Source organism: Python bivittatus, unplaced genomic scaffold (genome assembly GCF_059951505.1).
Source record: "Python bivittatus isolate LINGU-HERP-01145 unplaced genomic scaffold, Pbiv_v1 ctg000370_np1212, whole genome shotgun sequence".
NCBI classification, from domain to species: domain Eukaryota; kingdom Metazoa; phylum Chordata; class Lepidosauria; order Squamata; family Pythonidae; genus Python; species Python bivittatus.
Genome location: NW_028277062.1, coordinates 633,796 through 647,588, shown reverse-complemented (window position 1 = coordinate 647,588; position 13,793 = coordinate 633,796). Strand labels below are relative to the sequence as shown.

The window sequence follows — 13,793 nt, the reverse complement described above, 5'->3', positions numbered from 1 at the left end:
TGACACTCTGCCATCTTTGATACGGAAGGCGGGTGCTGGGAAGATAAACAAAAAAGCATTTATTTTGCAGAGCCCTACTGCAGTGCACAGACCTGCAGGTCAGGTCTGGCACCGAAAGACACAGATCATTGTTTCTCCCCCCCCTAAAAAAACAGCATGCAATATTAAAGAGAGAGATTGAAAGCACTTGCGTGAACACCCCTAAATCATCTCACACCCCTTCAGCCTGCAAATAAAGGTGTCAGAAAGGCTGCAACTAAGCGAGTTAAATTCTGGAAATCAAAGGGGGACGTTTAAGGCTCTTTAAATCAACCGCTGGGTTAAACGGAACGCAACAGGGAAAGAGAATGAAAATCTCACCGGATTTATTCTTTTGCCGGAAACCTTGAGGGGCTTGCATGGAGAGAAAAGGAGGGGGCTGTCTGGAGCCCTTTTCCCCAACCAGCCAGCCTCCGGATTGGCTGGATGGCACGTCTCATAATTCCCTGATTATGGTTGTTGTAGTCTAACACATCAGGTTGGGAAATGCTGCTGTAGAGAAGTCCTAAAGTTGGGAATTTGCTCTAACGTGAGTTCAGAGATGATTTCCGATGGCACTTGAAGCCGCTGCTACTCAATTTCTCTGCCACGCGGCTTGCTCCTCGTCGTAACCTGCCCTATGGTTTATCCACCTCTGTTTTCAGACTACTCACCACACACTGAATCAGAAAGGCACCCCATGCACTGGGCTCCCACAACCCACCAGGCTAAAACATGGCTGGTTGATTTGCAGAGTGACAAGTCCTAGCACCAAGTCTATCACGGGGCCTTTGGACCAAGCCCTTCAGGTCCTCTCCTTCCCAGCAGTCACGCAGGAGCCGTCGTAGGTACGTACGTGTTTTCTTTTTTGCATGCAGGGAGGAAATCCAAAGGACCATGCGAAAAAAAATGAGAAATGCATGCGCGCTGGGCAAGAAAATAAATATTTTTCCTTCTCCCGCCTGACAGCAGACCTTAGGGTTACCCAATGATGCACGGCCAGCTCATGAGCTAGAAAAATGCCCTTTCCTCCATCAGCCTGAACGCGACAATCACAAGCCCCTGCAATTTCAACAGCAGCACTTCAGCAGCTGTTCATCGCAGCGGCCATCCCAAGCATCATGTTCCCAGATGAGCCGAGTTCCCCGAACTCGTATCTAGCACAGTCGTTGGCAGCACTAACTGGCAGATACGTGAGTCGAACTCCCAATTACCTAGAGGCATCTGGTGGGAGGAGGCCAAATGACGAGAACCGCTCCCAAAACGTGGCCATGTTCCCTTGCTCTGTTTTTCTTTCGATGCTCTCTTCCAGGATGCCAGAGCACCCAAATGTTTCCAGCTTTTCCCCCCAGTTGGCATTTTGCAAAAATGTAATAGCAGCTTCCAATTGTGCTTAGTCCTGCTTGGATGAGTACGGGTGTCGCTTTAGCTTGTATACATGTGTATTTTCTATTTATGCAAGCCTCGTGGGTCCCCTGAACAAGGCGATACCTTTCTTTTGTACCAGTTAAGCCTCCAATCCTATTAAACATAAACTCTCCTACAAGCCAAGACTCCTGATCCGATGGACATATTTAAGGAGTTTTCTTGGATATGTGGAAGCGGTGGACCACTTCCTCCTTCCAGGGCGATTTTCTAACGTCCCAGTCTAGTCTGAAGCTGTGGGATTTCCTCGTGGTCTCCCATCCTCATGGTCCTCTCAGTTTCTGCTATTGGCCGAGACCCTCGGCTCTTGAAAAAGGCAAGACAGAACTGTCCTTTCACTTCCAATCACGGCATCGCCCGTGCTGAGACAAACATGACAAGTGATGTACTGTAGAAGTGTCCTAGAGACATGCGTGACATTGTCATGTGGAAGACTGCTCAGAATGTAAGGGAGAATTTGGCAGGGCTGTCTGGGGCCGGACTGAACTTCTCCAGGGGAGCCCAGTCGTCTCTTCTTCAAAATCAAGGATGAGTCATGCTCTCCTTAATGCACAGAGGACATTATTCCCATACTGTACTCAGCCACTGTCCAGCCTTTCCAGTTAGCACAGGGGACGGACGCGCCGTCCCTGCGGGGCGGTAAAGGGGACAGTGGCGAGCATCCTCGTGGAATTTGAGCCCAGCCCTGGTTCAGCAGCTGGATCCCCGTCGTTTCTCGGACCAGTTGGGGGCAAAGTGGGGCAGCAGCTGCTCCGGACACAGCCCAGGGGGCAGGAGCCGGGCCGCAGCTGACCCCGGGGGGCGCGGAGGGGGGCGCGCGGATCCGCGTGCGGTTCCCACCGGCAGCCCCGCTCCCCTCTCAAGCGGGAGCGGGCGCACTGACGGGGGGAGGCGGGAGCGCTTCTCGGGGGCATAAACAGGCCTGGGGGGCAGATTGGAAGACCCGGAACCTTGATTGCTTTTCTGGCCGCGGCAGCGGCTTTGTCTGTCGTTTAATTTAGATGCAAATGAGGAGGGCAGGCCCGCTCCCCTGGCCGGCGCAGCGCGAGCATATTAATCGCGGCGGCGGAGACCCCGCTGCTCCGTCGGGTCCCGGGGCGCCCCGCTCAGGCTCCCTTCCCCTCTCTGCGAGCGGGGGGGAGGAGGAGGAGGAGGAGGAGGCGGAGGCAGCTTCCCGGCACCCTCTTGCCCACGGGCGCCCTCTTCTCTGGATTGTCCCGATCGGGCCCCGGGCCCGGGCAAGAAGCCCCTTCTTCGCTCGCCCGCCGGGTCAGCCCAGCCCAGCCCAGCGCAGCGCAGCGCAGCCCTGCTGAATCCGCCCGCCCGCTCCGCCTCTCTGCCGCGGCCCCTTCCCCCGCCGGTTCATCCGCCGCTGATCCCTTGGCTCGCTTCCCGGCACTGGCTTCTGGCCCGGGCAACCCTTCGCTCTTTCCTTTCCGAAGATGCCCCGGGATCGACCTGGTCTCTTGAGGGCAAGCTGGAAGCCTTCCCGTGGCTTTCTTGGCAATGGCGCCGAGCCGTTTTGCTCCCGCGATGTTTTTTCGGTTTCCCGATCTGGACCCCACCTTGGGCTGTCCTCGTGGTCCCCCATCCCTCGTGGGGGTGGGGGCTAAATCAGGGTTTCTTAGCATGCTGGGGGTTGAAATCCACACATCTTAAACTCGCCAAGGTGGGGAAACACGGGGCTAGATGGTGCTCCCTCTTGGCTGGGCAAAGCTAAACTCCCTCGACTTGAGCCTCCGTCCTGTAGTTTTGGAGGGCCGCTGTGTAGTGGCTTGCCGGATGCTCCTCTCTCCATCCGCTTCCCAGACTTTCCTACATCCCTGGGACTTCCTTGTGGTCTCCCATCCCTGGCCTAAAAACCAGACCTTTCCGACCGCGTCGCTCCTTCCCCGCTCCCATCCCGTCCCTCCGTCTTCCCCCCTTCCCCGCGCTCTCCGCCTCCCTCCCGCTCCCTCCGCCTCCAGGTGAAGCTGCTAAAGCGCAGATAATTGGCGTCCCCCCCCGCGGCGCCCGCTAATGGACTGACGCCCCACCGCGCCGCAGCCGTGATGGACAGGTCTGGCGGCGCGCGCGCACGCCCCCTGTCCCGCGGCGGGAGCCACGTGGCGGGAGGAGAGGCGTAAACAAGATGCGGGGGCGGAGGTGGGGAGAGAAGAGGGGAGGGGGCGGAAGCCAGGCGCGAGCCCCGGGCTGCAAAGCGGGCCGGGGGTGGGGAGGTGGGGCGCTCCAGCGGGAGGCGCTGGCGGATGAGGGAGGGGAGGAGAAGACGCGGGAGGCGCTCCGAGGGGAAGCGGGAGGGGGCGCGGGGCGGGGGGAAGGCCGGGCAGGTAGGCGAGCGGCGCGGTGGCCCTCCTGCCAGCCCGGCCGCGCGCGAGAGATGCCAATTAAGATAGCGGCGGCAGACCGTGGCGCGCCGGCCGCGGAACGCCGCGCGCGCCGAGAATAGCAATCAGCTCGCGGCTCACCCTCCGCCCGGCCCGGCTCGGCCCGTCGTGAGCACTGGGGGGCGGGGGGGCGAGCTGGGCAGCAGCCTTCTCCCCCCGCCGCAGCGCGAGGCAGGGGGCGTCTGGCGGCCCCGCCCGGCTCGCTCCGCCGCTCGTTGCAGGCGCGCAGCGCTGGAGGCGGCGGGCGAGAACGGCGCCTCGGCTGGGCTCCCTCCGCAGCCGCCGGTGGGAAGGCGGAGGAGGGGTCGGCCGGCTTCGCTTTTGTCGCCTTCGCACGGCCGCACATCGCGGTTGCTGGACTCGCTCGTTTTCGGGACTCGCGCCGTGCGCGGAACCTCAGCTGTCAACGCGGCTGAGTTTGGGCAGCCTTCTGAGAAAATAAACTACCCGAGGTCAGCGCTAAGAAAGCTGAGCGTGTGAATCCAGCCTTGGGGCGATAGTGGCTGGTCAGCTTGTTGTCTGGAATGGCCACATCCTGTGTCTTCAGTCCTCGGTTCAGAAACCCAGTTGGAGGGAGCCTGAGGGTCCCTGGTTCAAATTTCTGGGGCACAAATTGGGGACCCCAGACCTGACCTGACAGCCTTAGACGTAGCTGACTGCTTACTCCATAACCCAGTTTTGGTTACCAATCTTCCACTGAGTCTCCTTTACGGCAGACTCAGAACCAGCATGGCCTGTCCTATCTTGGTTTATACTGGCCTAAGGCTTCTTGTAACGGGTGCTGCATCGCCATCTGTTCCCTTCCAACATGGTCTACCTTATGTCAGCTCACGCTGGTTTACGTTGGCTCAAGCTGGTGGCTTGTGTTCATTATTTTCCACCATATTGGTTAATGATTTCATCTTCCGAGGCACCGCTACGGATCTCTTTTACCTTGAGCAGAACAAAGGAGGCAACGCTATGTCTGGCCCAAGCTGCTTTATTTGCACCCTGGCTCTCTTCCCCGCCTTACAATCCATCTATGGCGGTCTTCATGCTCACGTTCTGGAATGAGTGATTTCCAGATCAGAATTATTATGGCTACTGGTGGGGGGTAGAGGGGGGGTTAGTTGGTGTCTTCGTGCGGCTCCCCTCTGCAGTCTCCGTCCTCTTCGGCTCTGAGCTCCAAGCCGTGATAAACTTGAGTCAGATCTTCCCGCGACAGACAGACCCATCCGTTTGGCCGGACGTGGTAGAGGTCCACGTTGCCACCAGAATAGGCATCTCGGTGAGCAGCGTGAGCCACTGCTTGGAGGGCCAGCAAGAAAGCCTCTGCCTGTGGCAGATCGTAGTGATAGGCGCCATCCAACACACTGTAGGCGTAAGTGGATCCAGACCCGACGGCCAAAACATCTCCGGAGAAACAAGTCCCGTCACTGTAGACATAATGCAAGCCAGGTCCTTGGTGATCCCAGCCACAGAGCAGGGTGGCCACGCAGAGATCCTTGTTGGGGCATCCCCGCAGCAGGAAAGCTAGCAGCTTGGCCGCCCCAGCTACACTGGGCTGCTGCCCTTCCGAGAGCTGCCTCAGGCGGAGGGAGCAACGCAGGAGACGGAGCCAAGTGGCACAGTCGGCCGAGGTCCCAGACGTGGTTGCCAGGAGGTGCGGGTGGAGCGTGATGACCTTGCGGGAGGACGGGTTGGCCACCAGGCCCGCGCAGGAAGAACGAGTGTCTGCTGCCACCACCACCCCGTGACGGCAGCGGAAGGCTAGGGTGGTGGTGCCGTGGGACAGCAGGAACGGGGGGGTCGCCACTGGCCCACCGGGCGGCGGCCGAGGCCAAGAGGCAGCCCGTGGATGGACGTCCTTGCTGAGAATGTCCTGGAGAGCCATTTGGGAAGAAAGTGGAAAGCAACCGGAGGAGAGAATTTAAAGGATGAGCAGCTTTGCTTGGGTGGGGAGGGGAGGGGACAGGATCCTGTAAAGCGGGGAGGGTGATGCAGAGGTAAGGATTATGTTTCTTGGGACGCGGAGCAAGATTCAGGAGGAGTGTGCTGTGTTGCAAACAGTCCTTTTGTTGGGCAACAGGCCTGGGCCTGTGTTGGCTGCTCAGTTTTCTTCGTGGGGTTTATTTTCATCTAGAGGGGGTGGAATCTGATGCCCCAGCTTCCAGCTTTCCTAAACATGGTGTGGTGGACCTTGCACCAAATTCAGGGCAACGATGTCCCAAACAGCTTTACCACGGGGTCCAGTGGGGGAAGAGATGCAGAGAAACTCACCCCAAAGACCCTGTCTGCACATACCACCTCCATCTCCATCTCTTCCCTGTTCCTAAAGGAAAATTCCAAATTAAAAATTTTCCATCTAGAATACTCTCTCTCTCTCTCTGTGTCTCTCTCTCTCTGTGTCTCTCTCTCTTTTTTTTTTAAAAAGAAAGGCTTTATCTTCACAAAGACCAGAGGAAAACAGGAATTCAATCCTCAGTTTTCTATAAGCCCTGATCCTTTGGGATAGGGGCTGAGCGAAACCCAGACAAGCAAATAATGTCTCTTTTGTTCCAGTCGTGTGTGTGATTGGCACTGACCGCCGAAGTGACACGCTCCCTCCCGGGGGGAGGCAACCCAAGTTTTTCTCTTGGGACTCCTGAGAAGCTGCTTTTAAGGACAATCTCTGTTGAGCAATCTGGCAGCGGAGTTTTGCTACCCGAAATGCCTCCGCTGCACGCAGTGGGGCTTGTCTTCAATGTCACTTGGGTTACCTGTCTTCGAATTGATTAGCAAGGAGAGGACGATTGCGGGAGAACAGGAACACTTCAATTTTCGTTTGACTTTGCCTGCGGCTGAGACAGGTCTTTCCAGCCTAAAAGAGGCTTGTCCTCAGCCCCAAGGGGGCTATTCCTCCCTTCTCTCCTCGCCTGACCCGAAAGAGACGCAGTCTTGTCAGCAGCCTTCAGCCTGAACCGCGTCCGCTGCGTCTCCTACCAAACGGGAAGCTGAGTCCCCACCCTTCCCCACCCCACAGGTGTCTGTCCGTCCAGACTCTCCAGGAAGGAGAGTCTTGAGAGAGATGCTAGCAAAAGGGAAGAATATGTGCGTGCAAAAGATGTGCCGGAGGTGAGGTGCGTAGTGGGTAACTGAAGGTGGCTCAGTTGCTTGGCGACTTTGCACGCTCTGCTTCCACCCCAGGATTGGTGGGACGTCTCTTGGATTTATTCTAATTTACCTCTAAAGCGGCTTTAAATTAATTTAAGGGCAACAGTTCCCTTAACTCAGAACCGGTTGAGATCTTGGTGGTGAAGCTGTTCCAGACTTAACAGGCAAATCGGGGTCAAAGGGGAATAGAGGTTGGTGTAGGGCAGTGTTTCTCAACCTTGGCAACTCTAAGATGTGTGGACTTCAACTCCCAGAATTCCTTAGCCAACATGCTGGCAGGGGAATTCTGGGAGTTGAAGTCCACGCATCTTAAAGTTGCCAAGGTTGAAAAACACTGACGTAAAGAATGCAAATGTGATTGCAGAGCCCTCTCTAGTGGTCACCAGGTTTCTTGCCCCAACTCACTTTTTATATTTTAAAAACAGTCCTTTTAATTAAAAAAAAGAAACGACTGCGGCTGGCTTCACGTTTGTGAGTGGGCAAGCACTGAGCCATTTTGTGAATGCACCCGCAACTATTTCAACATTCCCATCAGCCCTGCCTGCCCCAAGTCGAGAACCTCTGTGCTAACCAAACAGGTAGATCTGTGCAATGTGCTAAGCCACGCCCAGGCATGCACACAACTAACAGCAACCATACTCACCATGTTGCACAAATGCAGCCCTAAGCATTATGCGAACCCATCCCTGAGTCTCCGGGTGGGTGCTTTGCCAGTGAAGAGTTGGAAGGGGCCTGACCATGGTGCCTGCGGGACTTTGGGTACCAAATCACAGCGTGAATGCACGTAAAATCAAGCAGGGACCCATCGGTTCAGCCTTCTTCATGAGATAGAATTGATTTGCCATTTCTTATCCGGGGATGTTATTGCACCTGCAGCCCTGGGGGTCCTTGGCGGGGGGGATTCTTCATGCAAGTACTAACCTGGTCTGCTGTCGTGTAGCTTTTCAAGACAAATTAGCCAATCTGTCCATCAGATCTGATACATGCGTGTATGTTTGCTTTTGTTTTATGGTGGTTAGCCCCTTAGAGTCACTTGTTGGAGATGAGCGGCCATATAAACTGAAGACATTTTATATATAAAAATTTATTCTATAACCTATACAAAAACATATTCTGTAGCAATACAAAACATCATAGTCAGCAGCTGAGGTTAGAAGAACCACGCCAACAAATTAACAGAGACACTGTATGGGCTCTGGTGTGCGTATGTGTACACAGACACAACCGGGATATATTTGTTTGCTATTTTTAATTCTGTGTACTCCATGCCATCATGAGGCAGTGAGTTCCACAGGGGAACCTCAACATTTCTAGTGCATTGCACAGATTGCATTCTGCAAAGAAGTTGGCTCCTTTTTGGTTGTTTCCTTCCCTAGCGTAGCCGCTCTGCATATCAACAATAAATTCCATGTTTCTTTTTCCATGTTTCCTCTTTTCTTCCCATCCTCCGAAGTCGGCATTCGCTTCGGGTGATCCGTGCGTCACTCTCTTGGATCATCCTTGCCCTCACCCAACATGGCGTCCCCCGTTGTTATCCGAGGCAGCTAATCATTAATCGCCCTCGCTAAATATGGTGGAACCAGCTTCACCATCCAAGGGAGCGACGCTGAGGCCGGAGGGAGTCCGTCGCGGCTTTTACGACGAGCGCGGGCGCTTGCCCTCACCCAACATGGCGCCCGGCGTTTATATAGAGCGCAGGCCGAAGCCTTTCCTGAGTCACGGTGAATTGCCCTTACTTAACATGGCGCTGGCCAGCCTGCTGGAGCCGCAACTCCCCGCGAACAGGCCCGGCTTTTTCGGCCTGGGGGCCCTGGGCCCTTGCGGCGGGGAGAAGGGGCCGGGGGGCCTGGAGCTGGCCGCCCCTTGCGCCGGGCTGACCGCGGGCGACCCCAGGATCGAGCTTCAGCACGGGACCACCACGCTGGCCTTCAAGGTGGGCCGGCGGGGGAGGGAGGGTAGACTTGAGAGGAGCTGGAGGCTCTGCGGAGCTGGTGAGGGCTGTGGGGCCCCTCCCCAGAGAAGGGGAACCCCGTGCAGGGCGGGGAGACGTCGCCAGGCTCACGAAGAGTCCAAAATCGTGGATTTTGCTGAGGTTTCCGTTCGTCTTGCGCTGGTTTTACAGGCCTGGGTTTGAGGCAATGGGCAGGGGTCAGTTGCACGGCCGGCTGTAGCTCAAGAAAGCTGGTGCCTTTTAATAAAATGCGTTAGTTGGAAAAGGTGCCATCAGAGTTCTCCAGACTCCTCAGCTATGGGGTGAATTTAGGCTAGTCTCTCTCTCTTGGCCCAGCCTCCTTAGCAGGGTTGTTGTTGCAGGGGAAAATAGGAGAAGGGATCACCGTTCATGCCACCTGTAGCTCCTGAATGAAAAGGGGGATATGAAACTCTGATCCAGTGTTTCTCAACGTTGGCAACTCTAAGATGTGTGGATATCAACTCCCAGAATTCCCCAGCCAGCGCATGCTGGCTGGGGAATTCTGGGAGTTGACATCCACACATCTTAGGGTTGCCAATGTTGAGAAACATGTCTTTAATAAATAAAAATGTGGGTGTCTGCTGTGTTGGCTTAACACCTTATACCCAGAGACAGTTTTCAGTTTCTCCTTTTGCCAACGACCCAGGATGCGTCTGTCTGTTGGACCTATTTTTGATCTTCGGTTGCCTCCTCCTCTCTCCAGTTCCAGCATGGTGTGATTGTGGCAGCGGACTCGCGGTCGACGGCTGGGGTCTACGTTGCTTCGCAGACCGTCAAAAAGATCATCGAGATTAACCCGTACCTGCTGGGCACCATGGCCGGGGGTGCAGCAGACTGCAGCTTCTGGGAGCGACTGCTCGCCCGGCAGTGCCGCATTTATGAACTCCGCAACAAGGAGAGGATCTCGGTGGCAGCTGCTTCCAAGCTCTTGGCGAATATGGTGTACCAGTACAAAGGCATGGGCCTGTCCATGGGGACCATGATCTGTGGCTGGGACAAGAGAGGACCAGGTGAGAAAGCTACTTGATTCCTGAGGGCTTTCAGAATGCTTTATTCCCCTAGCTCCTGACCTATCCCACTAAATCCAAATCCAAATCAACGCTTCTACATTTCCTTCCCCCCTAAATATTTTATTGTAAAACATTATACTTGGGGTGTCTCCTAGCAGTTTAAGGCAGCTAGTCAGTAACTGAACAATGAAAGCTATTTTTTTTCAGGGTAAAAACAAGCCATGAAACCAATGTCAACAGAAAACAGCACACTGAAAGAATTGTGTTTTTAAAAGAGAGCTTTTTAAGAGAATGAAGCGTATGTACAGAATGCCTGTGTTTGTTTGAACTTTGGCTGTGAAGTCTTCTGAAAGTAAGGGGAGAAATGCTGTGCTGATGGTGATCAGTCATTGCCTGTAATTCATTTACATTTCATTTAGTGTTAGATTTTTATCCTGCCTTTTTAAATATCTAATTCAAGGAGGTGAACATACTTAATCCTGCCTTCTATTTTCTCCACAGCAACAACCCTGTGAGGTGGGTTGGGCTGAGGGAGAATGACTGGGCCAAAGTCACCCAGCTGGTTTTCAAGCCTAAGGGAGGCCTAGAACTCAGTCTCCTGGTGTCTAAGCCAGCACCTTAACCATTGCACCAAACTGGCTCCTTACATTTATGCTTCTATATCCAGTTCCTTAAAATTCCTTTTTTAGGAGTTTGGTATTCTTCTGTTCGTTCTTCTGCTTTGAGCTTATCTTCTCCAAACCAATATGTTATGTTGCTTTCAAAGGAGTGACTCAAAATCAGAGTTTCAATTTTATTTTGTGATATGATATGCAATTCTTTAAAAAGTTGGCTGAATTTTACTGGAACGGCCATGTGTCTGTCGTTGCATTTCTTTTCTTGACTTGCTTTGTGTTCTCTCTGAATGGCGCACATTTAGCTACATGATACTCTGCATAATTTTTAACAGAAGTGGAGCCCAGAGTTCTGTGGGGTGGATGAAATTTTCAAGTGGCCCCTTTGGAAAAAATGATAGGCTCTTTTTGAGATGTTGTAGTTTCAAGCCTCTAGCTGACTTTGGCTGGTCTCTACCAGTTAAGGTGGATCAGATCAGGTTTGTACTTGAATGGGGGATTACCAAGACATTAACTGGCCGTAGACAGGGAAATCAAAAACTCCTAGCGTTGCAGAGAAAGCGACATGGACATTTTCACAAGGTCACCAGGAGTTGACTATGATTTGGAGCTGATTCTATCTTCAATTTGCTCTTTTTTCCCCCCAGCAGAATGGCACACGTTAATGGGGACTTCATAGTTTATTTATTTAGTCTATTACCATGGCATCTTATCTTCTACCATAAATTTGAGGCATAGAACTCCTTTTCGGTATGCGCATTGCTGCTGTACATGACTTTCAGTGTACCTCGGCTATGGAGAAGCAGATAGGAGATAAGTTGTGAGGGTAGGGGCTGGAGCCCCCCTTGCTGCTGGGTGGCTCTAGTCTCCTGTGCTGATTCTTCTGGACTGGGCGGGTTTGCAGTAATCCTGGGGAGAAAGCCACCGATCTCACGTAAATTGCCATTACCTGAGTTTTCCCCCTGCCATCTCTAAAGCTCTTCTAGAAATCCTTGGAGCATAGTGTAAATAGATCCGTTTATATTAACTCCAGGGATGAAGCTGGCTGGTACTTGAGAACTACCAGAAAATGTGCATGAATGGGATTAAGACTGTACTCTGAAACACATGTATAGAATATGTATAGAATATAAATTCCACTGAAGTATGTGAAGCAAATGCATTTTGGACTTGGGATATAAACCTAATGCATCTTCTTCTCCCCTCCCCTCATTCTGTGCTGAAAGACTGTTTCTGAGCCCTTCATTACCTCCCTGTAAATATAGTATGGGGTCTCCCTCCATTCTCTATAAATCAGTGGTTCCAATTTTAGAGTCCCCCCCATGGATTTTTTTTTTTTTTTGGTAATTCCATAAATCTCTTTCCTTGTGTTCTCTTAAAAGTTTTCTTGAAGACCTACCTATCTTTCTGTTTACAGTATGGCTAATCCTGTAGAAAGCCACATCTCTGGTGTTTTGACTATTGTAGTATGCTGCCTCGCAAAAGATTAGAATGAAAGACTAGAAAACGACTGTGAAGAATTGGTCTGGGGTTTTTTTTTGGTTTCATTAGCAGTTTTGCAGGGCTGAATGGAGTGCAACATGCTGAGGTAAGAACATAAGCAGTGGCCTGCTGGATTGGACCCCTGGCCCACCAGGTCCAGCAGTCTCTTCTCACAGTGGCCAACCAAGTGCATGAAGAAGCCCACAGGTCTTGCAGTAGATGGTCTTCACGGGCAATCCCGCTGCCCTCAAGGCTAATAAGGCGATAAGAGCTCTAATCAATCCTGGGGGTGGCTGGCGTCCCGATGACCCTCCCTGAGCTACTCGCCAATTCCTTCGATTCTTGGAATTTATTTATTTATATGAGTGCTTTTATACTGTATTTTAATTGGCTTTATCTTCTCTGTAAACCGCTCAGAGTTGCTTTTTAAAGAGATGGGCAGTGACAGATTTGATATATAAATAAATAATAGCCATTATCCTCTTGGTCCAACCCTTTTCTGAGGCCAGCCAAGCTGGTAGCCTGCACCACATCTCATGGTGAAGAGATGAAAGAGGCCAAGACTTATCTCTGCAAGCCCCTGACAGTCCAGTTCTCACGTTACCTTCGGACATTCCACGCAAACGCAGTATCAAGGAATTGTGGGATTAGGATGGCAAAGTCTGGAGAAGCTCAGCTGATTTGAATGTGCTCCCCGGACAGCATGTTCAGAAAACTGCCCAGTTACAACCACGCCTCATTGTTTTTAGGAAGAATGAAAGGCACTCACTGTGGTTAAGGCCATTGTAGGGAAATTATGGGCTGTTTCATTAATCCTGGTTCCCTTGCCCTGTCTTTCAGGTCTGTATTACGTGGATAGTGAAGGGAATCGCATCTCGGGAACGGTTTTCTCGGTGGGTTCTGGTTCTGTCTATGCCTACGGAGTGATGGATCGTGGCTACTCGCATGACCTCTCTGTGGAAGAAGCCTATGATCTGGCCCGCCGAGCAATCTATCAAGCCACGTACCGTGATGCATATTCGGGTGGCTCAGTGAACGTGTACCACGTAGGCCCAGATGGCTGGATCCGTGTCTCCAGCGACGATGTATCTAACCTGCGTGAATTGTTCCGTGACACAGCCTCTGAAGCAGTGGCTTGAGACAATGGACTCGGAGCAGGGAGGGCAACAACGGGGGTCTATAAAGGTCACATGCTGTAGAGTATTTTCAAAACTCGAGAAGCGAAATTGTAGTTCAGCTGTTAAAGAAGGGTAAGGCCCACGGGTTGCCCTTAAAATGGGAAGACGTTTGACCGGTGTTTCATGTAATAAAAGCGTTCTGCTTGTTTGGAATTAAAACTTGGCTTGTCCAAGCCGTTTTGAGTCCTCATTTGAAGAATGGGAAGAGCAAGATGAATCTTGCTACTCCAGTCCCAGAGGGGGGGGGGATTGTTGGATTCTTGCCCCTGCAGAGTACTAATGGCTGTGGAAATGGGAATGACTGGGTGTGTGGGCTGGAGAGAAACATCTCTGGAAAGTTTTATTTCCAGGCCAAACAATCCTGTCAGCGTGCGTGGATGTGTTCTCAGGGGAAGGAACCAAACCAATTTCTTAACTGCTGTGATGATTTGCACTATGTCCGGACTGGTGATGTTTACAGTCCCATGCCTTAAATAACCCTGAGTTCTTTGCCTTTCTCAGAGAGGCCGTGCCCAACCCTCCTCTTCCTCTGAGATTGGCAGTGCCCTCGGCCAAGCATCCCCTTCCCATCCCTT

The 13,793-nt window shown here is 52.7% G+C and overlaps 2 protein-coding genes across 2 annotated transcripts; one reads left to right on the top strand and one right to left on the bottom strand.

The window, feature by feature from the left end:
- Positions 1–4,793: 4,793 nt before the first annotated feature.
- Positions 4,794–5,733, bottom strand: PSMB11 (proteasome subunit beta 11). Its single transcript, XM_007439450.2, has one exon. The coding sequence runs from the start codon at positions 5,701–5,703 to the stop codon at positions 4,936–4,938; it is 768 nt and encodes a 255-aa protein (XP_007439512.2). The 5' UTR covers positions 5,704–5,733; the 3' UTR covers positions 4,794–4,935.
- A 2,929-nt stretch (positions 5,734–8,662) lies between these two features.
- Positions 8,663–13,391, top strand: PSMB5 (proteasome 20S subunit beta 5). Its single transcript, XM_007439447.3, has 3 exons — positions 8,663–8,895; positions 9,638–9,944; positions 12,881–13,391. Exons 1-3 carry the CDS (start codon positions 8,704–8,706, stop codon positions 13,177–13,179), a joined length of 798 nt encoding a protein of 265 aa, XP_007439509.1. The 5' UTR covers positions 8,663–8,703; the 3' UTR covers positions 13,180–13,391.
- Positions 13,392–13,793: the final 402 nt, after the last annotated feature.

Coding starts and splice junctions, on each gene's coding strand:
- PSMB5 (XM_007439447.3), top strand. CDS start 8,704: ATGGCGCTGGCCAGCCTGCTGGAGCCGCAACTCCCCGCGAACAGGCCC. Junction 8,896..9,637: donor CCACCACGCTGGCCTTCAAG/GTGGGCCGGCGG, acceptor TCCTCTCTCCAG/TTCCAGCATGGTGTGATTGT. Junction 9,945..12,880: donor CTGGGACAAGAGAGGACCAG/GTGAGAAAGCTA, acceptor CCTGTCTTTCAG/GTCTGTATTACGTGGATAGT.
- PSMB11 (XM_007439450.2), bottom strand. CDS start 5,703: ATGGCTCTCCAGGACATTCTCAGCAAGGACGTCCATCCACGGGCTGCC.